The 25037-nt window shown below is 46.1% G+C and overlaps 1 protein-coding gene across 2 annotated transcripts in view; it reads right to left on the reverse strand.

The window, feature by feature from the left end:
- The window catches only part of Papss1 (3'-phosphoadenosine 5'-phosphosulfate synthase 1), a 74065-nt gene that overhangs the window by 27681 nt on the left and 21347 nt on the right, over positions 1–25037 (reverse strand). For both annotated transcript variants that reach the window (XM_052179229.1, XM_052179230.1), the window contains 4 exons: positions 10796–10909; positions 8728–8839; positions 6413–6618; positions 4905–5040 (listed from right to left, as the gene is read on the reverse strand). In XM_052179229.1, coding sequence (XP_052035189.1) covers positions 4905–5040; positions 6413–6618; positions 8728–8839; positions 10796–10909 — 568 coding nt within the window. The remainder of the gene's footprint in view (positions 1–4904; positions 5041–6412; positions 6619–8727; positions 8840–10795; positions 10910–25037) is intronic.

Below are 25037 nucleotides of genomic sequence, written 5' to 3' on the forward strand. Positions count from 1 at the left end.
AATCCAGTTCTCTCAACTCGGGCAGCTTGGTTTGCAGAGAAGGCTGCTGACAGTGTGGACAGTCCATGATGGAAGAAAGGAACATGGCTTCCTTTCCTCACCTCCACACGGAACTGTCAGACCACACTCACGCAGCCAGCCTGTGGCTTCCTGCTCTACCACACAGCGAGCATGAACTTCCTGCCAAATCCCAAAGACACCGTGCTGTCTGTCTGTATGCAAGGGTCCAGCCACGGGCTCCCAGCTAAGCTGACCACCTGCTGAACGGGCACTGACCTAACCTCGTCCCCTCTTTACCTAAGCCCTCTTTAAAATGAAAAGCATGAAGTACAGCAGAGAACTCGAGGGGAAACTGTAAAGAGACTTTTTCAGTCTCCCTGTATTTGATTTTAATGCTTGATTTTTGCCTTGTCTTCTAGTTATCCTTTGTGTAAATATTTTACATCATCAAATATATGTGAAATTTCCAACTCAGGGTCTAGCCACTTGATTCTCACTTTATACCTGGAGCAGCAGAGTTCACTGCTGGACAGTGGTGCAAAGCTCTACCGACCCATCATTCAGGGACCACCCACTCGACCCCCACCATCAGCTGTACTCAATTACACATGGTATTGCAGCCATAGCTCTACCGCCTGACTTCCCAACTCATCAGGTAAGGACACCGTGAAATCACCCCAGCACATTCTGTCTTCCCACTTTAGAGTCACTATCTCACCCCCCTCCCCCCCGGAGTCCATTCCACATCGCTTCCCCAACCTCCTATACATGTCTGTGTAAAAGGACCGTTCATAGCAAGTTCTCCCTCCCTGCTCTCTGGACTCCTCCCCACCAGGCCAGGAGGCAACACAATGGAGCCCTTTCCTTCCAGCAAGAGAGAGGGGAGGAAGAGAGTGGAGACAGTCCTTCCTAGACTGTCTTCCACTGCTTAGAAAGTAAGGGACCACTGTCAGCATTTCCTGAGGGTGAAAAATAAGTCAAGTGCCAACTCCCTGGATGTGTGTAGGCAGGTCATGGATAAACCGCCCAATGGCATGCCAGGATCTAGTGCAAAAATAATAAGGAATCAATAAAAAGATAACAGGGCACAGGGTGAATGCAAGCATATCGATTAGCCTTTCCTCAAGCTAGTAGTATCCCAAAGCACGACAACAACACACTGTCATTCTCAAGATGTGAGCTAGGAAGCTTTCTTTCACTGTCTCTGTGTGGCCCACTCTCCACGCCATCTCTGCCTCTGGTGTCTCTCCAGGACAGACAGGGTCACTCCAGGCTTACTGAGGAAAGGTACTGAGTCTCTGGGTCCAGCAGGGCAGCCAGAGGACACAGGAAGAAACAGCTACAGGAAGGAGCCTTGCCAACTGGAGCGCCCCCCAACCCATGCCCACAGCGCCTCTCACTTGGGCTTCCTCACTGAGCCATCTCATAGCCACGCCCATAGTGCCACAGTTCCTCACAGAATTAGGATCTGTATACCTCCTCACAGAGCGCCCCCCACACTCAGCCGCATCTCAATGTCTCCCAACTGCCTTAGCAACTAGCATCAGAATACAAATCCCTGCTGAGCACAGGGCTCAAAGCTAGAATCTCAGTACCCAGGAGACTGAGGCAGGAGAATACCATGAATTCAAAGACAACCTAGCTATACAGTGAGACAAGGCCCCCTACTTGATATTACCAGCCCAATACATGTGGGTTCCCATAATGGCGCCCAACTCTTCTTCCACGGTCACTTAAATTTAGACCCTATGCAAAGACTATCTTGTGGCCAGAGCCTACCAGAAAGATTCTTCTTATCTGGTTTCTGGTTGCAACACCTCTAGCTAAAGGCCCTACCATAAGAAAGCACACTGACTTCACAGATGCTCTGCTCCTGTCTCACCAACCTCCTATATTGCCCCCAACTCTGTCGAAAATATCCTCCTGGCATCTCTACTCATTCTTTTAAAAGAGTGTGTAATTCAACAATTCAACAAAGCTCACACAGACTGACTCGGGGCTCTGCAGTACCATGCTAGCCTCAAAGAAAGCAGGTGGCAGGACACAACACTGTGCAGAATAAACACTAGCAGATTCTTAGTTGGGTCGGTGAAATCCTCCTTTCTCTAGGCCATCAATCACCTGGATTCCAAGAACCTGCCGTTAGGAAACAGCTCACCTTCTAATTAGCGATGCAGGCAAAAGAGAATCTCAATTCCTTCAGCTACAAATGGCCTCCAACAGCCAAACTGTTACAGCCATGTATGTGGGACAACAATCTATAGGTAACCAAAATACTTACGATGAGGGGGGGAGAGGGGCAAAGACAGGTCTGAGCAGACACTGGAGACACAATGAGTGACCACCACTGCTTTCTCTCTCTTGAACACATCAGTAGACTGCTTGTTACTGGCTTCCTAAGGAGGAAACAAGAACTACAAAGGAAATTCCCTCGGTCTGTTGCTTATTTGCCTTGGTCTAAAATGGAAAAGTAAACAAAATAACACCACAAATCTTTGTTGTTTGCTGTAAGGCTAATAACTGGCTCTCCGCTACTTTAAACAAAAGTTGCAATCGCTCATTATGCAACAAGTTCCCTAAATGACTTAAAATGTTTGGCCACAAAGAGCACAAAACAGATGGAAGAGGAAAGGCTCTAATTGTGAACAATAATTCCCTGATAAGGTCTCAACAGTGCCAATAATTGACTAATATTGATCCAAGATGTAGATTCATATTTTGGCAAAAAAAACAAACTAAGGAGGAAGTCTCAACAAGTCCTGAATGTGTCTCTGTTCACCAGAAAAACCAGAAGGAGGAGGGAAGGGGAGGGGAGGGGAGGGGAGGGGAGGAAAGTGGAGGGAAGGGGAGAGGAAGGGAAGGGAGGGGATGCGAGAGGATGGGAAGGGAGGGGAGGGGAGGAAAAGGGAAGGGAGGGGAGGAGAGAAGAAAGGAGGGGAAGGGAGAGAAAGGGAATGGAGGGGAGGGGAGAGGAAGGGAGGGGAAGGGAGGGGAAGGGAGGAGAGTGGAGGGAAGGGGAAGGGAGGGGAGGGGAGGGGAAGGGAGGGGAGGGAAAGGGAAGGGAGGGGAGGGGAAGAGAGGGGAAGGGAGGGGAGGGAAGGGGAAGGGAGGGGAGGGGAAGAGAGGGGAAGGGAGGGGAGGGAAGGGGAAGGGAGGGGAGGGGAAGAGAGGGGAAGGGAGGGGAAGGGAGAGAAAGGGAAAGGAGGGGAGGGGAGAGGAAGGGAGGGGAAGGGAGGGAAAGGGAGGAGAGTGGAGGGAAGGGGAAGGGAGGGGAGGGGACAGGAAGAGAGGGGAAGGGAGGGGAGGGGAAGAGAGGGGAAGGGGGGGAGGGAAGGGAAGGGGGGAAGGAGAAGGGAGGGAAGGGGAAGGGAGGGGAGAGAAGGAGAGGGGAGGAGAGGGGAAGGGAGGAAAGAGAAGGGGAGGGGAGGGGAGGAGAAGGAAGGGGAGGGGAGGGAAGGGGGAAATGTGAATGAGCAATGACCAACACAGACTGAATGGATGCCACTGAGCACTGCAGTGTGTGGCCCATAGACGCCTCTATGTCTACACTACCTCATGGTCACATGACTGCAAATCCCAGCCACATATAGCAGGCTCGGAGTAACAGACATTCCTTCTCTAATCTTCACAACAACATAGCCTCGTGAAGCTGTCTGACCAACTTCAGCTCCTTCAGAAATCCAGACAGCTTACTCTCTCACTGTGGGCCAGGCGCTGCTCACAGTGAGTTCATCTGAACTCATTTTGATTTTTAAAATAAAACCCTACACCAGGCCTAGTAGCACTTGGCAGGCAAATCTTTGTGCGTTTGAGACCTGGTCTCCATAGTGAGTTCTAGGGTAGGCAGAGCTACAGTGAGACCTGTTTCAAATAAATAAATAAATAAGATAAAACCCTATGCATTCAGTTCCATAAGTGTTCTCATCAACCGGTCACTGAGCCTCACAGAGGAAAATGAGATATGAAACTCCCAAATGGTAGACAGGATGCTATCCACACTCAGGACAAAATGACGGCTGGGTTCATGGCTGTCCTGCCTACGCTGCTCTATCATCACTGGGAACAGAGGCTGCAGGGTCTTAGTATATACGTCGGTGACCAGCTAGCTTCCAAACTGGCAACCACAGAGTTCCACACAGAAAGCAGCAAGGAGTGGTCCCAGCCAGCTCTGCTGGTGGGTAGACAGAGTACAGTAGCAATGGCGGAACACTGGAGCCTCTACAGGCCGGCCTCATCTGCAGGAATGCTTTCCTCAACAACGCGCCTTCTGAGCACGGGAAGAGGTGTCTGGTGCACACACTGCACACCGGTTACCAACACCCACGGAGTGTGCTCGGTGAGAAACCCTGCAGCCTGTGCATGCAGAGCTGCGGAGAACACAGGGTCCCACTGCATCCCACACCCAAGCGAGGAGGGCACTGCAGGGGGACTGCTCTTGAGGCAACTGCTTCCTACTGCTGCTCCCTGTCTGCTTTACCCATAAAGCCCCTCTTGTGTTTATTTTTGAAACCTCAGCACTTGGCACGTGAGCAGACAGAGATGTACAATACAGGTTAGCGGACTATGCACAGTAAGGGGGCATCGCTCCAACACGCGTTCTGTGAGGTACACTATGGCGTAAGGGAACAGCTCTGATAAAGTCTCCTCTATAGTTCTACTTAGCTTTAACGTGTGAGTTTTACAATAAACTTACAATTCGCTATTAGCATCCATCTCCTACACCATATACAAAATGTTGGATCAAATTCTAAGAATGTAAGAAAATAAAACAGACTACAGTGGCCAGGCTTGACTGTGCTTTTCTTTATATATTGGATTACCTCACAGTAGTATTAGGAAAAAACTTCTGGAACTTTCTCTCCAAATAATCTCTCTAACACTCGATGAGTAGGTTCACACCTTACCAGCATTCATATCTTTAAACTTCTGCTTGAGCTCCGTAGGGGTCAGACGATACTGATCAAGACCATCGTTCCAGTAAATCCGGTCCAGGACCTGAAGGTCTCCTCCAATCAGCCAATCCCCTTGCTCCAGAACCATCTAGCAGGAAGCAAGAGGAAATCTTTGGCTACAGTAGAAATAAGAACATTACTCTCATGTGAGCTAAGCACAGCTTCTGAAAGCTGGTCTCCATCTTAAAGGCCAAGCTGGGCTTATGAACGCCATGGGAATTAAAGATGCTGAAGAAATAGGAATGTTGTAATTTCTTAAAATACTTGTGACATAATGCTTGGATGAATTTCTGAAAAGCAACCAAAAAAGCGAATGATTCTTACTCAGTTTTAATAAAAGCATTCTTTTTTTTTCTCTCTGTTACTAGATGCTAGCTGACAGTAATGTGCAACCTATGGGCACCTGTCTTGTGTGTCTTCCTATCTCAAACACTTGGCACTAATGATCGCTGACAATCAAGTGTGTTCAAATCTGTCAAGCTCACAGACAAATTCGTGCACAGCTCCTTCCGTTCTATCTGCCCTCACTCACCTTGCCCTGCATCTAGAAGTCTAAACGCACAGGGTCCACACTACAGGGTGCAGCTGAAGCCGCCCTTCCTTCCCTACACTGTTGGTTGACACCTAAATGCAGTTCACTTCTTCGAAAACTCAAAGTCTCCTTTAAAACACTAAACAACTCACAGATAGCTGCCTTCCAGGCTGACGTGTCCACACTCAGTGAACATAGGAGGAGATAAAACATGTGTCTGATTTTCCACAGGAATACAGTGTTAAAGGGTTTAGAATATTAAGCTGCCCTGGTCCACACTCAGTGAACATAGGAGGAGATAAAACATGTGTCTGATTTTCCACAGGAATACAGTGTTAAAGGGTTTAGAATATTAAGCTGCCCTGGTGTGGGCTCCCACTGCCGCCTGCCTTTGAATCTTCCCTGTGAGAACACAGTGACTATCTTTCCCTACCAGCTGGGCAGTGGAGGCATATGCCTTCACTCTCCGTGTTTGGAAGGCAGAGGCAGGTGGACCTCTATGAGTGAGTTCCAGGACAGCCAGGGGCTACGCAGAAAAACTCTGTCTAGAAAAACAAAACAAAACAAAACAAACAAAAAAACCAACAATGACAAAAAAAAAAATCTTTCCCTACAGCTAGACCACAAGGGAACACAGTATTTTAACTATGTATATTTTAACTGTGTGTAAACATTTTAACACACTGGTATACACAGAGCTAAGCACAGGTTTAGCATGCTCCGGATTTAATCCCCAGCATGAATGGTTTTAAAAGACTACAAAGAGTCACCGAATATTTACATGAACCAAAATGGCAAGACCATCTGCTCATGACACTCATCTAAGATCCAGTCTCAATTCTGCAAAAATCCACAACCCAGAGGAACAATTAACACATAGGCAATGGCCCCATTTCATCACAAACGTTACTGTCAGATGAGTCAAGACCTTGATGTAGGGGTGAGTCTTGCAAGTTGTTCCCCACTGTCTGGCACAACGCTCCTCTTTCCGGTGCTCAAAAAATTCAGGATTCCGGAGGATGGCCACGCGGCGGTCCTCGTACACCAGGGCGAACGCTGTGCAGCCGTCCAGCCTCTCTTTGTCCTCGTGCGTAGCTGTCAGAACTATAGGCACTGATAAGTTGATGACGCCCCCTGCAGGACACACAGGTGCACAGCTCACTCTCTGGGTCTTAGTCCCCAGTGACACATCTCAAAGAACAACAATTTCTTTTTAAAGAACCAGAGTCAGTGACATGGCTCAGCAGTTTAGGGCACTTGCCACCAAACCCAGCAGAGCTCAGTTCCTGGAGCCCACATGGTAGAAGGGATGAACTGACAGCCACACGTCCTCCTCTGTCCTCAACACGTGTCTGTGGCATGAACGACGACAGATGCACACAAATGAACATGCACATACAGTTAATGATTAATGAGGTAATGTAACAAAACAGTAAATCCTGGGTGTGGTGGTGCAGGCCTTTAATCCCAGCACTGGGAAGGCACAGGCAGGTGGATCTCTGTGAGTTCAAGGCCAGCCTGGTCTACAGAGTGGAAGATAGCCAGGGCTACACTGAGAAATGCTGTCAAAAAAAAACAAAAAAACAAAAGAACCAACACTATATCACATACTAATTCTTACAAGTCATCCAACTGTCCTTGGGGAAAAAAAATTATACAGAATTACAGATGTAAAAGAAGCAATTTGCAAAGGAAGCATCAGGTGGCTGTCACTATCAAAAATAATCTGTACATCCCATTAAACGAATGACACCAAGAACTCTATTTTTGACCTTTCCAAGAAAAATTTAATCTTTACCGAAAACATTTAAATAACTCTATGTATCCCTGAGTATACTTGCATGACAAACATTCTACATTTACTTATTTATTAACTTATTAGTGTGTGTGTGTGTTGTGTGCATGTGAGCAGGTGTATGCCCAGCCCACGGTGGATGCTGTGTGTCCCCTCTCGCCCCCACCTCGTTCCCTGGAGACAGTCTCTCATTGACCTGGCATTTCAGGAGAGCTGACTGGCCACCAAGCTCCCAGGATCCGCCTTTCCACTCCTCGGTACTGGGGTCACAGGGACACACCGCCATGCCCAGCTCTTACAAAGGTGCTAGCAATTTGGACTCAGGTCCTTACAGCGTGCTCCTTACAGCAAGCACTCTTAACCACGGAGCCTCTTACCCAGCCCTCCCCGTTTTTAATTACATTCTTTTTATTTTCTATATTCTTTGTTTACATTCCAAATGCTTTCCCCTTTCCTGGTTCCCCACTCCCCATATGCCCCATAAACCCTCTTCTCTCCACCCATTTTAATTACATTCTTAATACCGTGAGAATCAAACCAATGTCAGCTGTCACTGGCCAAGAACAAAGGCACTAATCAGTGGCCCCAATTGATCTAAACTGTGTCACCTGTGAGCCCAAGGCACAGTCTCTGTTCCCAGCCTGTGAATGTTTTGTTTTTTGACAAGTCTCTTTACTGACACCTGGAAGTCCTAAAACTGGCTCTATAGGTAAGGTTGGCTTCAAACTCACAGAGATCTATTTTTCTTTTTCTGTGCTAGGATTAAAGGTAATTGGTGTGCCACCATGTCCGTGTGTGTGTGTGTGTGTGTGTGTGTGCACACGTGCGTGCTTTTAAGTCACTATAACATATACAGGATGGAAAAGATAAAATGTACTGTTAAATTCCTATTTGAATTTCTATATTGAAGTAATTGTACTGTGTAAAAAAAAATCATGGACAAAAACATATTTATTTGAACAAAAGTTGTCAGCCATGAATGAATCTGTATGCCCTTCTGAAATTACTAGGAATTATAAAATTCCTAAAAAGTATGAAATTACTAGGAATTAAGATGAAAAAATAATAAGCCAATGTGCACTATATTCCAAGCTGAGTCAAACAGCTGACTCCAAGGAAGACAATCAAAATGTAACATTTAATCTTTACAGACAACAAACACACACACACACACAAAACAGCCCATGCGTCTCAGGCTTCGGAGAGGAGCGGTTCCGATGTGTACCCTGAGGGGAGAGCAGGCTGGCCCGGCACAGGGAGCCAATCACGGGAAGTTAAAGTGGAGATGAGATCCCACGGCTCCCTTACAGTGTTCAGAAGGAAGACAGCTCAGTCTTCAGGACAACTGTGAAAGAGGCCATGACGCCCTTCATGAAACATGGCCAACACCTTAAACCATGCCACGCCACCTCCGCACACAGCTCCATTTTAGATGTGGACTATCTTACCATCCAGAAGACAATCGAAATGAAGGCACTGCAAGTATTCCCTCTCCCTCATGAAGCCGTTCAGAGGAGTCGCCCAACCTTCTGCCAAAACCTGCACCCACTGCATGTCCACCTAGCAAATTAGACAGTAAATAAAAAGAAAAAAAAACCAATTATGTCCAGTATTTATGAACCCAAGCAGTAAAACTAATACATTTAATTTTGAAAGTAATGGTAAGAGACATAGCTGTGGGTCCTACAAATGGAAGAAAAACTAAGAACTCTAGGAGAACAAGCTTTCCTTCTAGCATATCTATAGTACATCACCCAACGCACACTTCTACCGGGGACAGCCTCGCCTAAGCCAGTGGATCTCAAACTTCAACGTGTGTCAGACAACTTCTGAAAGGAGTGTTATAATACAGATTGCTAAATAGGCTTGGGGGTGCAAACTTGGGAGAGGCAGGCAGAGCTCTATGATTTTAAATGCAGCCTGGCGTATACAATAAGTCTCCCGGTCAGTCAGGCAAGAAACTGTCTCAAAGCAAACAAACAACAAACAAACAAATGCAGATTGCATCACAATTAATTTCCAAGGCGATGGAAATTTTACAATTCTGCCAAGTTCCCAGAACTGGAGACAGTGAAGATTTAGAAACTCTATATTGATAGTCACTATCCTAAATCAAAAAATACTTTAAACAAAATAGTTACCAAAAATTCTCTTCCCCGGTGCCTTCACCTTACAAAGATCATTACTGCTTTAACCTCAGGGCCTGTGGTACATCCCCTCAGAATACTAAAGAGCCTGTGAACTGCTCATGTCCTTCAGCAATGGATCCCCGATGAGAGACGGCTGAGAGCGGCCAATGGCGTACAGTAAAATGGAGTCTCATTCTAAGGAGTTTATCCCCAAAGCATGCCGGCCAGCGTGTGCAAGGAGACACGAGGAATTACACGGCCTCAATTCACAGGAGAAACTCTTTGTGGAGACTGTGTTTCCACTTTCAAGTTTTCCTGACTTAGCTTTCCTAAGCCCACGTCAGTGGTCATTGCTTGTCTCAGCTCCAGCTGGCATCTGTGAGGAACTAAACACCTGCGTGCCCGCAAATGTCTTAGGTTGAAGCTTTAGCCTTCAGTGACCAAAGAGGTCTTGTGAGGATGTGCAGACAACAGATTTGTGACCTCTTGAACTGAGAAGTTTACATCTGTCTCCTGCAACCCAATATAGATCTCTCGTTCCCCCTGTCTGCACAAACTCTGGCTCCTCCACAACAGCAGACTGGAACAACTCTGTTTTACACCATCTCTCCCTGACACTTACCACACAAAGCCCATAAAGACCGACTCCTGTCTCTGGGCAGGCTGAGTTCAGTTCTCCATCCTCAGCGCTGAGAGGTAACACTTCCTTAACTATTCCAGAATCTTGTTAGAATGAAAGAAGGGCTGAAGGAAAGGCCAGTGGCTACTCTGGACTCATTCCTTACCTTTGTGGGGCTCTCTCCTTGGGTTTTCTTTTATATCTGCTTTTAAAATATGTAGAAATTGTACAATTTCAAGTTTCCTAAGATTTGAAACTAAGTCACAGTTTCCACTCCCGTCCTGCCTAGTTTAACACCGCAGTTGTTAATTGAGAAAGGCACCTAATGATACCATTAGGCAGAGATGTACAACAGAATCATTCCTAATTTGTCCATTTTTCTTCATATAAGGGAGAGTCGAGTGTCGAACAGGAAATTGAGAAACATGTTTAAAAGAGTAAAAGTTCATTTTAATTAATATGGATTAGCATTTCTTAATGCTTTAGAAACAATCCCTTCTCTTATGCCCCCAAATCTCACATAATCTTTGTCCTTTGATATTTCAAAATAAACAAATGTAACTAAAAGCAAATCAAAGTCATGGTAATGTGGGAATACTGTACCCCACTAAACACAGTGCCTGTCCTCGGAACTGTGACATACACCACACCACCCTGACCTTGCTACTGCTACCCGGCTTCAAACGCACCGCCAAGCCTCACATTCATCATGCCAACAGCTCTGCGGAAAGCTGCATCGCTTGCTACGAAAAGCAGCGGAGAACTTACTTTATTGATCTTCAGGGCTGGTAAGGCTTCTGCATCCGTTTTGGCCAAGTGAAGTTTATTCTCTGGCACGTACAGCTCTTTCACTTCATAGGAGGCGTCCACAGGGACGATGTCCTTCATAACAACAAGGGGACAGTTAGACATTTCATCCAACAGGGCAAGTATCCTTAAGAGACCAAGGAAAATCAGCATTTGTAACAAAAAAACGGGGCTTTAGGGCCACGCTCCCTCTTCAACTTCCCTAATATTAGTTGGTCTACTCCCCAGTAACACCCACGCTCAAGAAGTAGCACCATGTTCCATTATCTACTGGGAAGGAGTAAATTCCTAGAATCTACTCTGTGTCAGAACAGGCAAGGTAAACAGAGCTGATCTCAGATACAATGCAACAAAGACTTCACACACGAAACCACCCACATAACACGCTATTTTATTCCATTTTCCTTGTGTTCCTTTATCCTTAGTGTCACTAAAACACCATTTTATTCATAAAATTAGTATCTTAGAATGTGTCAAATTCCTCTCGCAGTCATTGAAAACTAGTCCTTTTTGACGCTGCATGAAACAGTCTGGACGTAGTGGTATATGACATGACAGCAGGGCCACAAAGTAGCCCAGTGACTCTACAGCCACAAAACTGCTTCCCAAGACATTTCTCAGAGCATTACTCCCCTAAGGGATGAGCTCAAAGTGGCACCTGACTGGATTTTATTCTACAGCAAAAGATAACAACAACAACAACAACAACAACAACAACAACAACAGCAGGGATCCTCCAAAGTGGAACATTCTGGCTTAACAACTCAGTTGTATCACATGATGTTTTTCTGGAAGCTGCCTTGTGATAGAGCATGTGATGTTGTGCTAAAAACAGACAATTGAGAGGGCACTGGTTAGAAAGTATAAATGGAACCCCACAGACAGTGAGAGGATGCTCACTGCATTGCTACACCTTGCAATGCTTCGCTGGTCTTTGCTGGCCTTCACTGGTCTTCATTGGTTTTCACCTCAGAGAGAGAAACGCCAAAGAACTCCTTGTGGTATTCTGGCTGATTCTTGCACTGACCCTTGCCGATCTGGTGGGGGCTTGTTGTTTCTGCTGGGTCATGAGCCGGGGAGAAGCTGCTACCGATTCCTACTGATTCGTGGTTGGTGTTTGCTATTGAACTGGACTGCTGGTATCCTGACAACAAAGAGTGGAACTTCCCAAAGGAACCACTTCTACGCAGGTTCACAACACCCATTTCATATCAACTTCCTTTTTCCCCTACCTACAACCCTCCCTGTGCCCAAGGATGGGGGCAGGGAAGTGCTGGAAGCCCTGCAAGTCCATCTGGTAAGTAATGACACCGGCACCAGCTGCAGGGAGACAGAATGACTTTATTTAGTGTGACTCAAGGCTTAAGTGATCTGGGGGATGGGAGTCAGAATAGCCAGGATGGGCAAAGGTCATTGGGCGAAGGCTTACAGTACCAAATGCCTCATTAGCACGGAGATGCATTCCAGGAAGCTCAGGTGCTAGCTGAAGGGTTCTTATCTGGAGAAAGGAAGTGGAACCTGTAATCTTAACCAAGGCTACATGGCATTCTGTAGGTAGAGACGGGGAGCGTAGTTGAACTCCCCAGACATGGTCAGAAAGAGGAACGTTCTGCCAATGAAAAGAGACCTCCATACTGCCCTGAGCTCAGAAGGCCATCTGAGCAACGGCAGACTCTGACCTTAATCAGCAGGGCTAATTATTATTATTATTATCATTATTTATTATTATTATTATTATTATTATTATTCACATGTCTATGCCAAAAGAGCACATGAAGACAGGGTTGCCTGTTTAAGCAATCCCTATGGGATAGGAGAATCTAGACGGTACCAGTGGCTTACAGCACTATCTCCTCAGATACTCTGCTTCCACAATGGCACAACAGAAGGAAACACTGCTCAGTTCAATCAGGTGACAAAACCTGACTTCTCCTGTGGTTATATTCAAGGAGGCTTCTGACCTCCTCATAATAAACCCAAGAGTAAGAAATAAGAAAGACTACACATACAGAAAAAGGAATAACAAAATCCAAAACCAGCTACAGCAGGCAGGCCGGCCGGCCCACAGTACCACGCCTGGTCCACAGGTGCCCACAGCACCATGCCTGGTCCACAGGTGCCCACAGCACCATGCCTGGTCCACGGGTGCCCACAGCACCACGCCTGGTCCACGGGCGCCCACAGCACCACGCCTGGTCCACAGGTGCCCACAGCACCACGCCTGGTCCACAGGCGCACTTCTCAAGAGGCTCCTGTCCCTCAATGTCCCACTAATGAAGGAGGGAGCAGGAAGCACGTGTGAGCAGCACAAACTGCCCAGCTACTCTCTACAAGCCTCCCAGACCTTCCATATTTTCTAGTAGAAATTTATCAATTGTATTTACTGAGGAGAAATACTATATCGAGTCATTAAAGAAAAAAAGAAAGTGAACCAAGGCACCCAGCTCCTTCAGCTGCCTCTGGCCCGACTTGGTGAATTTCATGCGCAACCATATCCTCATAAGGTGAACTACTGCCTCACGTAAATAAACCCACAACACAGTGAGTGTGTGTCGGTGTCGAGGGGCGGGGCAGAAGCTTCTGTGGAATGCCCGGCTTTAAGAATGTACCTAAGAAGGGAAATCACACTCAACAGGAAAAGGAAAAGATCCTTCTTTAAAGTCAGGTAAGCAGCACAGGCACAGTGTGAAAACAGTAGTTGGTAGGGGTTGGGAATGGGCACAGTGCAACACCCCAAATCCTTCTATGTTGTTTGCCTATTACACTGCTTAACTGTTCCCTGCCATGGGTGCACGGCAGGGTAGATGGCCTGTTGGCAATCTCTACCGAGCCTGTGACAGTCCAGAAACCCCTGTCTGTCCCTTAGGGACAGCAGCACACAACTCAATGAGCTGAACATAGCCAGCCCCCAAAGTCACATTAAACCATACATAATCTTGGCAGTTGCAACATAAAAGACTAACATCCTCTAAAGTTGGAATAGAAATCCTGAAAGTATCAATTACATACAAGGCCAGCAACTCATTAGGCTTCTGTAAGGACAACTACAGTAAGGTTCACAGAAAGGACACAGAAGTCAGAAACTAATCACAAAATTTAAGGGACACGTTTTCAAACCAAAGGGAGATGGAAGGCAGCAGGAAACTGTACGTCAGTTATAGCTGATGTTCTTACTGCTACTGTAGTGCTTGCTCCAGCTAGAGTCCAGCTAGAGTCCAGCCTTAGCCGCTTGCACACGCTGGGGTCCAGCCTTAGCTACTCACATCAGTCCGTTAGCTCACAGACTTCACAGTAACCGCCAAGGCAAGTACTATTACTAATGACTATCACTACTTAAGAAACAAGGCCAGAAACAAAGTTATTTCTCCAAGGCCATAAAAATCAGTTGATAGGTGTCTGGGGGTTTCTAGTTTTGTGTAGTATCTTTCCACACACTGGTAATGTTCTTCAGAAAAAAGATAGTCAGCACTGCTGTTTGGCCTGGAGAAGTTCTAGTGGTGAAATGTGAACAGCTGTAAACGCACCTCTTCAAGCCCTCTCTGCCGTGTATACTGAGAACCACGCTCCCCTCCCACGGCCTCGGAGCGCTTAGCATTTGAAGATCAGAGTACACCGCGTAGGAGTAAATGCCATGGGATGTCCACCACACCAGTCTCAGCCCCACTCTGGGAAGAGCCCCTCTCCAGCTGCTTGCTTTGTCTGTTCTTTCTTTGCTGTGTGACGCAGTGGAGGGGCTGGGGGAGGGGCACCTGGCGGTGGAGGGGCACCTGGCGGTGGAGGGGCACCTGGCGGTGGAGGGGTACCTGGCGGTGGAGGGGTACCTGGCGGTGGAGGGGCACCTGGCGGTGGAGGGGACTGGAACTCTCCCCTTCTCCCACATCTATTGGTGGCTAGCTGTCAACAATCTAGAGAGGTCAGAAGAAAGGCGCTCAGCAAGTCTTCTCAACTCCATCTGATACAACAGGTACTTGTCATTTCTAGCTGGTTTCCTCTGCCAGCAACCCCAAGATGCAGCTCCCCAAAATCAAAGAACAGCATGACCAGCCGAGCGCAATGTCCCAAGCACAAGGCTGTTGGAGCAGGACGCTCTCTCAAGCAGGAGCAAGCCCTCCTCAGAAACACAACGTAGACCGTGTCCTCAGCCATCTGACGCTGCCTGCCCTGAACAGAGCAAGATCTTGCAAAGGAGCCAGTGTTTCTACAAGTAAAAGGCTCTTTCTGACCAGCCCACATCAGCCCACAAACACACAAATGATCTGTGGGAAAGCTGAGTGCCTCCAAGGTGACCGGGAGAGGCAGAGGTAACCCAAGTGACTCCAAATGATGTCAGAAAGGAACTCATTCACAGGCACTGTACATCCACATATATGCAAGTTTAGTCATATGCTGCTTTCAAATATCAACATGGAGGCTGTCATTATGCAGGAAAATATTTTATTTTTAAGCCAAAGTAGTTTTTCATCACATACATTCGACAAAATTCTTCCCTTTGTAGATTCGTATCTAACAGTATTTTAAATGAATTTTAGCCTTACAGTGTGGTATGCATTTCTTCTGGTGGATAACCAATGCTAAATAAAAGATCAAGAGTTTGCCTCTGTTTTCTTCTGAAGGGGTAAGGTGAGTATTTCTGGAACTAACACAAACACCATGAGCCAAGGGGATGAGTCCAGGGGAACACGAAGCATCTGCTCAGAGGAGGTGATCCCTACGGAGTCTGTGTAGAGACAGGCAACTGCTTAACAGAAGTACAAAGTGAACCTTAAAAATGCAGACACAGACACAGGAGCTGGAGAGACGGCTCAGAGGGTAAGAGCAGACTGACTGCTCTTCCAGAGGTCTTGAGTTCAATTCCCAGCAACCACATGGTGGCTCACAACTATCTGTAACAAGATCTGATGCCTTCTTCTGTTGTATCTGAAGATTGCTACAGTGTACTCACATACATAAAATAAATCTTTAAAAAAAAAAATGCAGACACAGGGCTGGAGAGATGGCTCGGCGGCTAAGAGCACTGGCTGCTCTTCCAGAAGATCTGGATTCAATTCCCAGCACCCACATGGCAGCTCACAGCCATCTGTGACTCCAGTTTCAGGGGATCCAATGCCGCCTTCTGGTCTCTGCAGGCACGAGGCACACACATGGTGCACAGACATAGCTGCAGACAAAACACCCATACACATATTTTTTTTTATTTTAAATGCAGACACAGCCAGTTTCTACCACATTCTAATCCAAACCTCAGTCTCTTAAACCAGCACTAAACACCCAAAAGGACTGATACTCGCTCAAAGTGAGCCTGGCTACCTAAGGAGCGGAATGCAGAGGCCCTGCCACATGAATTGTTCTGTGTGGGATTCCTCAGGATTTCCACAGACTCACCTAGCTATCAGAAACACTGTGCTGCTGTTATTGTTCATATAATGCACTTTATTTCAGCAAATTCCCCTTCAAACAAAAAACAGATCACTAGCCAGGCCAGAGAAAGTCTTCACCTAGACACCTCACCCTTCTAAGAGGCCCTCTTTTCCAGCGTGAGAGTAACAGGGACTCAGGCTGCCTAAGTGTCCCAAGCAGAGCTCAGTGAACAGTTCACACATTACCCTTAATGTGTGTTTCATACCTCCAAAGACAGAAATCTTAGATACTATGAATGTTAAATACTTATTCAGTTTAAAAGATGGATACCCCATTTTTTTTAAATTGACTAAACACTATGACTGATGGATGTTACACCTACATCTTTGTTTGGGCAACTGTTTTTCTGCTTGGAAACTGGTGAGCGGGACGCTCACTCATCACCTCAAACCATCGATCCTGGTCCTCTCCTTTGACTCTTCCTGTAGAAGCCTGGCGTGTTGAGAGTCAGCAGTTCCCCGCTTTAAGGCTTTCCCTCCATGAATTTGCTGCACTTTCTTCCGGAGCCAGATCTGCTCAGCAGATTGAAGGCTGGGGCCCGTTCACATTTTCATGCAACTATTAAGTTTCTATTATCTCAACTGCATGCATCCAAAGCACGAGCAAGGGACATTCTGGCAACACTTTAAAACTGAGCTACAAAGTCTGCTTTTTATGTGCAGTATAAAATCCATTTAGAGCACTAACCCACCATTTTGTAAGAAGACAAACCTTTAAATAATTTATAGCACTAGTAAATCCAGAGTTCCTGGTAGATTTAAAAACAGCATTTAAAATATCACTTTAGATTAAAACCAGCGGCAAGAAGCCTACTCCCTTGTGTTCTAACAGGCCAAGTTAAAATGCAATACTAGCAGGCCATCTAGTGACCATTCAAGGGGTAGTGGAAAGAAAAGACAAAGTCTCCTGCTTGCTTGTCTTCTATATTCTTGAATAAGTGCATGCAAATGAATCAAGTTAAGAAAACAACAGTCCTCTGATTAAAGAATGAGACATGAGTGGCTATATCCCGCAACCAGACTGGAAGAGAAATTAGAATCTAAAGAACTCACATAAAAAAGACCTCATGGCTATAATACCCACTTTTCTTGAACATGCAAAATAAATATTTATCTTCCTTGGTGACAGTTAAGAATACCAGTTAAAGATGGGCGGTGGTGGCACACACACCTTTAATCCCAGCACTCTAGAAGCACAGGCTGGAGGATCTCTGAGAGTTAGAGGCTAGCCTGGACTCTACAGAATGAGTTAAAGGACAGCCAGAGCGGCACAGAAAAACTGCCTCAAAAAACTGAAAATAAAATAAAACAGGTAGAAGTCATTTTAGAAGACTCTCCCCAGAATAATGGTGATTTTTAAAAAAAAGTCATCTGCCACCATTGTCCCCAGACTCCTCAAGCTCCTTCATTCTCTTAAAAGTCCCAGGCGGTGCTAGTTTTCTCTCTCTACCCAAAGCCACAGCACAAGGTGAAATCCATTATACATTTGGTCTTTGTCCCCAGTTCTTAGCACAGAACTACAAGCATTGAATCTCCTAAGTGATAACATCTCTCAAATGGAGAAATTCATGGTTGACGTCTCCTGGACAGTTTCAAGATCAGGTTTTGTCAGCAGAAGGATTACCTTGTCTGCAGGCTGGTAACCTGCAGCCTCACCTCTCGCCTACTGCACTAGTCACTGCCAACAGGGACCTTCGCAATAACGGAGTTCTAAGGCTTCCGGGCAGCTCTACGTTCAGAGGTGCTAAAAGAGAAAGCCAAAAGGTGGCATGGAAACTTGGTTCACTATGCACCACACTACCCTCTACATCCTGTCCATAAAGCTCTTCCCGAATGGATAATAAACCAGCAACAATCAATACTCTCCCGAGGCATTCTAACCAATTACGTAAGGAGAGGCAGCCCAAGTTATACAAACAGCTGGGCAGAAGATTGGGTGACCTAGACAACTGCACTCATGACTCATATCTAAACAAGCAACACTCTGAGACTAGGCCTTAAGCTGTGAACTAAACTCTGGAAAAGATCAGAACTGACTTGAAGTCTTGGGAGACTCCAGTGACATCAGAAGTAAGAGGATGGCTTCAGTGAGGGAAACCAAACAAAACCCCTTAGAGCTGACCCTAAGGCAGAGACAAATTCTCCTTAGTTTATTTAGAAATGAGGTTGTCACGATAAGCAGCATTTGATTAGGATTCTAACAAAGAAGAGGAGTTCGTGCACATGTGGCAACAGGAGCTGCCGCAGGGGACTGCTGAAGCATAGCCAGCAGCCCTGCACAAAACCACCTGTGCACGCCTATCTGCCCACCTGGGACTGGATGCCACGATGCAAAAAGACCTGTGCAGCCTGGGACAACTGTGTCGAAAAGACCTGTAAAGCCTCCTATCTTAGCCTTTAAAGTCCCTGTCTCACAGCAGGATGTGATGTCCACACCTTTAATCCTAGCACTCAGGAAGCAGAGGCAAGCAGGTCTCTTCAAGTTCAAGACCAACCTAGTCTACATGGCAAGTTCGAAGACAGCCAGGAAAACCTTATCTTTAAAAATAAATAAATAAATAAATAAATAAACAAACAAACAAACAAACAACTCAGAGGGATATCTCTCTGTGGATAATAATGCTTGCTGCTCTTTTAGAGGACCCAAGTTCAGTTTCTAACATCCATGCCGGGCAGCAAACATGCGCACACGCATGCACACACATCCACACGCACAAAAATAAATAAACCTGTAAATAAAACTAGCCTACGAAGACCTCACTTCCCACACTGTAGAACGTTTCACATCATCTAGATTCAAACTTAAGAAGGTTCTTTCTCTGCATGAATTTCTTTCTTTTCCATGCCAGCATGGAAAAGCATTATCCTTGATTTTCTCTAGGATATCTTTAAAGTTCCCTAAAAGTATTCAGTCTTTGTAAGATCAATGAAATCCCATCTGCACTCAGGAGTCAACTACCAAGGAATGTGAAAGGGAATCAGATAAAAGGTTCATATTTCAGTGGTGCACTGAAACAGGAGGATACAGAAATTAGAAATGACGGTCCACTAGAAAGACCTAAGTACTGGCTGCAGAATCTACCCTGAGACAACGCCAAGCCCACATGACCCAACTACTCTGAGATTGCATCACAGACCTGACCCTGCTTCTCCTCAGTAAAACAGTGGTATTACAATCACTCCTCAGGCATTGAGCCTATTGTGAACCGGTCAGGTTGACTTCCTCTGCTCTGAGTCACCACTGCTCTCCACATGCTCAGACCTCCACCCTCCGTCTATCTGAGATCCCACCATGTGCTCTCCCCTAAGCATCTCTGGAAAATGTCAGAGACTTCTCTGCAGTAATACCGAAGGTGACTCACCCGTACTATACCTGGCTCTCTGGGCAGGGTGTGCACTATACCAGAATCGCCTGTAGGTGGGAAAGCAGTGTGCAGCCCACCAGCTTAGAAGTGTGATCTGCCAGCTGTTCCCTGGCTTTGCCATGTGCCTCAGGCTTATCTGAGGTACAACTTTACTAGGAAGCAATCAAAGAGAACTCATGCCACGACAGATGTAGTTCTGTCTGTGTGTCTCTTCCTCCAATGGTAATTTTAAGTTCTACACCATGCTACACAGGGGGAAACAAACTAATTAGTACATGGCCATCCTGTCTACACACTATAAACTAAGTCAGAGTGGAGGAGGCTAAACACGCAGGTCCATAAAGCAGCAGTGCTGTTTGGCTGGCTGCCGCATCCTAGCGTTTGCTGCAGTGTGCACCACACGTGGCCCTGAACGTTCTCCTGATAACGAGCTTCAGCACGCATGGCAGAGTGGTACTCCCATGCTGTCAGAGAAGTCATCTGCTTAGGAAAGCGTATAACTGAGATCTTTCTCCCCAAACAAGGCTGATGCCAAGAGAGCATAGTTATAGTAAAGGCATTTGGATTTCTTCTCTGTAGTCACCCTACTCTATGACAAAAAAGCAATCTTCGTGAGAAAACTTCTGCTCTAAATCCACACAACCAGCTGACTTTCTAGACATAGTGTAATGAGAAGACTCAGAAAAATAAGGACAGAGATACATAAAAATCACTGTGAAATCTCCAGATGCATAATTCAGCACAGTCATGAGCAAATCTCACAATTTCTGTTAAGTACCGCCAAGATACTGTGTGGATAGAATGAGACAGCAGCACACAAAAAGAACTAAGCGCGAAGATCTCTCACGAAGACGCCACAGAAACTGGGGGGCGAGGAGGGAAGCTCAGTGGTTAAGAGCACTGGCTGTTTTTCCAAAGGACATGGGTTTGAGTCCCAGCACCCAGTGTTAATGGCAGCCAACGACTGTCTGTAACTCTAGTTCCGGGCATTCTCGAATCTAAGAGCACTGCACAGATAGGGTGCAGGCACGTGTGCAAGCAAAACACCCATACACATGAAATACACATACTCAAATCTTTAACTTAAAAAAAAAAATACAACAAGGAAGGCCTTATAAGCTGAGAGAGAAAGTGGGCCTCTGACCCCGGAGGTCAGGAAAAAAATTACACTTTCACAGACACAACGCACTACATGTGTGCCCTTTACAACACACGGCAGATGTCAGTCTGCTCCATGCTTCTGTGAGGCAGCAGGTGAAAGTGTCCAGTCAGCACCCTGTCTGGCACGTAGAACACACACAAAAAGGATAATCAGTACAACCTCTAACTAGGATGACATAATTAGGAAGAAGGCATAGACTGCAGAGACTAAGGTAGAAAGAGAGGAGGAAGAGGAGGAGGAGGAGGAAGAGGAGGAGGAGGAGGAGGAGGAGGAGGAGGAGGAGGAGGAGGAGGAGGAGGAGGAGGAGGAGGGAGTGCATGCTGTGGTAGAATACACAATGACAGTTCATTGTATCATGAATGACAAAGCATGCCGCTCTGAACCAAACTACGAAGAATTCTCCACACAAACTACCTTAACTCTATGAAAAAAACACCTATTCATACACATCCAAGAATAATAATAGCAATAGTAATAAATGAATACATGTAATTAATTTAAAAATGAGCAATAAATAAAAAGGATCTACTTAGACTAAACTTCAGAGAGATGATTCTATGGATGACCTATCATGAAATAAAAGGCACAAATGAAAGGTGTGGTCACAAGATCACAGTGGCACTGACCCTATCCTCTGAGTAGAGAAAGCCTTCGTGGAAAACGTCACATGACATACTTGGCATTTGGCTGAATGGTGTGTGGGACTCTGTGCCATTCATTCTGTGCCGTTCCTAGGCTTGGAACTGCAGTATCTGCACAGAACAGACATTCAGGGGACAACATAATCATCTTCTTCCTTGCATGTAAAGGGGGCTGGGGGTCAGCAGCAGCAGAGGCCTGAGGCCGATTCAGGCAGGCAAAACATGAACTCCAAAGAACGCTATCTGAGTGCGGAAGAAGTGGAAGAAAGGACAGAGGGGGCCCAGCAGCAGGCAATCCACACTGAGCCTCACGACCCCCGGAAGTGGGTGGCTGCGCAGTGTCTGCAGACCACACAGGAGTATCTGTGTAGCTTCCTAGGATTCTATAAAACGTTCAGCACCTGCTGGTTATAGGCGAAAGATAAAAATTATAAAGTTAGACTACGTACAGCTTTTTAACTTACAGCTGACAAGATTTAAGTACAACAACATAAGCTCAGTGGAGACACACATAAGCACGTCCCGCACGGAGCGTGAGGACGAGCTGGCCCTGGAGAAGCCGGTAAGCACTAACTTCAGCCCTCTCCACCAGCCGCACGGCAGACACATCAAGGAGCGTCCAGAGCATGAGCATGTCCAGCCTTTTAGCACTCCCACCACGTTCGCCTGGGAGAGCATACCATGCCGCCACACAATGAGACAGATAAAACAATGGTCATAAAAGTCACAAGAGCTATGATGGTTTCCTGAGGGTACTTTTATGTTGGGCCACACTCTTAGCTACCCTGGACCACAGACTGAACAAACCTGGTCTTCTCTTTTAAACTTAAAAGGGGGAGAGGGTGTGGCTCCTTTGGGCAGAGTGACTGACTACCATGCACAAAACGTTGGGTTCAGTCCCAGGAGCACATAAACTGGGCATGGCGGCAGTGCACACCAGTAAGCACAGTGCTTGTGAGACAGAAGGAAAATCTTTCAGGTCATCCTGCTCCGTAGACAGTAAAATGCCAGCCTGAACAACAGGAGAACATTTCCTCAAGAAACAAAGAGAAACAAATAACTATGATCTCAGCCAGTGGGATGGCTCTGCAGATTACGGCGCTTGCAACCAAGCCTGAGACCAATCCCTAGAACCCACACGGCAGAAGGAGAGAGCCAAATACAGAAAATTGTCTTCTGACCTCACACCTACCCAGACATACATATACAAAGGTAATAAATGCATAAATGTAGTTCATTAAAAAGACTATCTCAGTCTTTGCTATGATAAAGTTACGAGATAATCAAAGGGAAAAAAACCACCCAGTCACGTGCTGATGCCACCAAAGCTAGATCCAGAAATGGCCTACCAGGAGTTTAACCATCAACAGGGACATTAAGTGGTGACTCAAACTGGAAAATAATGGATTCATGGGGCTGAAGAAACAGCTCAGTGGTTAAGGGCACTGACTGCTGCTCTTCCAAAGGTCCTGAGTTCAAATCCCAGCAACCACATGGTGGCTCACAACCATCCGTAATGAGATCTGACGCCCTCTTCTGGTGTGTCTGAAGACAGATACAGTATACTTACATATAGTAAATAAATAAATAAATAAATAAACTAACTAACTAACTAACTAACTAACTAACTGATTCACATGACAGAGTGAAACCCAGAGTGAAACCCGGGCAGCTTGCACAGGTACATAGAGAACTTCAACAGAGATTTACATGACAGACAAAAAGGGCAAACAATGACAGGATTAGTTTTGTTTTCTGTGGGGTTTTTTTTAAGTGTTCCAGTTTTTTGATTTGAGGGTTGTTTATTTGTTTTGTTGTTTTGTGTTTGTTTGCTGGTTGGCTTGCTTGTTTCTATAATGTGTGTGAGTGGTCTGTTTGTTGTCTGTTTTTGTAATGTGTATGAATGCTTTGCCCAGCACACGTGTCTATGTATAACTTATGGCAGGCACCCTTAGAGGCCAGAAGAGGGCATCAGATTCCCAGGCACTGGAGCGCCAGCTCTGGGCCTCTATGTGTGTGCTGGAAATCAAAGACGCTACTGCTGAAGAGCAGCCAGTGCTCTTAAGCACTGGGCCAACTCTCCAGCACCAAAACTGTTTGTTAATGATTATCACAGTTTAGAAATTCCTAGGCGAGGCATGGTAACCCATGCCTTTAATCCCAGTACTCAGAGGCAGGCAGATGTCTGACAGTTTGAGGCAAGTCGGACCTACATAGGGAGTTCCAGGACAGTCAGGACTGTAGAGAGACCCTATCTTAAAATTAAAAAAAAAAATCCTTCTATAAGCATATCAACATAGTAGGTACAATAATGGAGAAACTTAATAATAGATAAACTCAAATAATCAAAGCTAAAATATTAGCTGGGAGGAGCAGGGCATCTGTGAAGCAGGGTCTCACTGTTTGACACACAGCTACGGCTAGCTGGAGTCCCTGTTAGAAAAGAGGTGCTGAAGCCAAACACATCAGTCTGGATGGCGTGATGCTTATACGCTGGACACACCCACTGACGGCACCACAGCTACACACATGGAAACTACTGCATGTCAATTAAAGAAAGACACATTTAAAACAATGCAATGGGCACCAATTCTCAACAGTCAATGAAGTGTGAGGCATATCTTCCTGTCATCTCCACACTGGCAAAGCAGGGACAAGGTAGAGGGCAGCTGGTCTACGCCAGGAGTTCTAGGCCAGCCAGGGCTACACAGCAAAAGCCTGTCTCAGATAAATGTACTGACTGTCGGGGGACATCTGTCCAAGACTACAAGAAAGAAATCCCACCTGGCAAAACTGCCTTTCAAAGAGCAGGCTGACAAAGATTCTCCAAGTGGAACCTTTGCAGCACTCCTCTCGGCCTCCAGACACACTGTGAACCACTGTCTAACACCTTTCTCAGGAGTCACACACTCCTCTTTCTTCTTCTTTGACCAGCGATGCAAACACCCAAGGACAGAATCCTGGCTGATTAACCTCAGCACTGCTAGTGCCTGGGTCTGTCAGTAACCGCAGGAATAGGGTTTTGACTACTCTATGGTTGGTAGAAGGTGAGAAATGGCCACCAGGACCACTGTGAAGAGATGACGGGAGCTGAGGGCAGAGCACGACAGTAAAGCCCAGTGGTTAGTTAACAGGAAACCTAGGACGGAAGATGACTGACCCCAGCCTGATCTATAGAGCAAGTTCCAGGACAGCCAGACTATCCAAAAATCCCTGCCTTGGAAAAAAAAAAGGAAAAGTCTTATGCTAACTACCTGGATTATATAATGTATTTCATAATATAGAAGACTTCAGAAGTGAAACATATATATTTGGGCAGAGGACTGAGTGAGAGACTGTAGATGAGAGGGAATTCTGGTCAGAATTTTGTACATAAAAAGGAATCCCAACCCGGTTAGGATAGAACAGGGGATGATGTCATATCACTCCCCATCCCATCCCCTCACCCCACCCCCGCTTCCCACACAGGAGAAGAGGTCAGCAAAGGCAGGGGACACAGGACAGTCAGATGGAACACTGTCACACCAAGTTCCACCACCCACACAATAGCTGCATCCTCTGCAGCTAAAATAAACTATGGGACAGTGGACTCAAAGAAGAGGTAATGGGCAGTTTAGA

Source organism: Apodemus sylvaticus, chromosome 4 (genome assembly GCF_947179515.1).
Source record: "Apodemus sylvaticus chromosome 4, mApoSyl1.1, whole genome shotgun sequence".
Lineage (NCBI taxonomy): Eukaryota > Metazoa > Chordata > Mammalia > Rodentia > Muridae > Apodemus > Apodemus sylvaticus.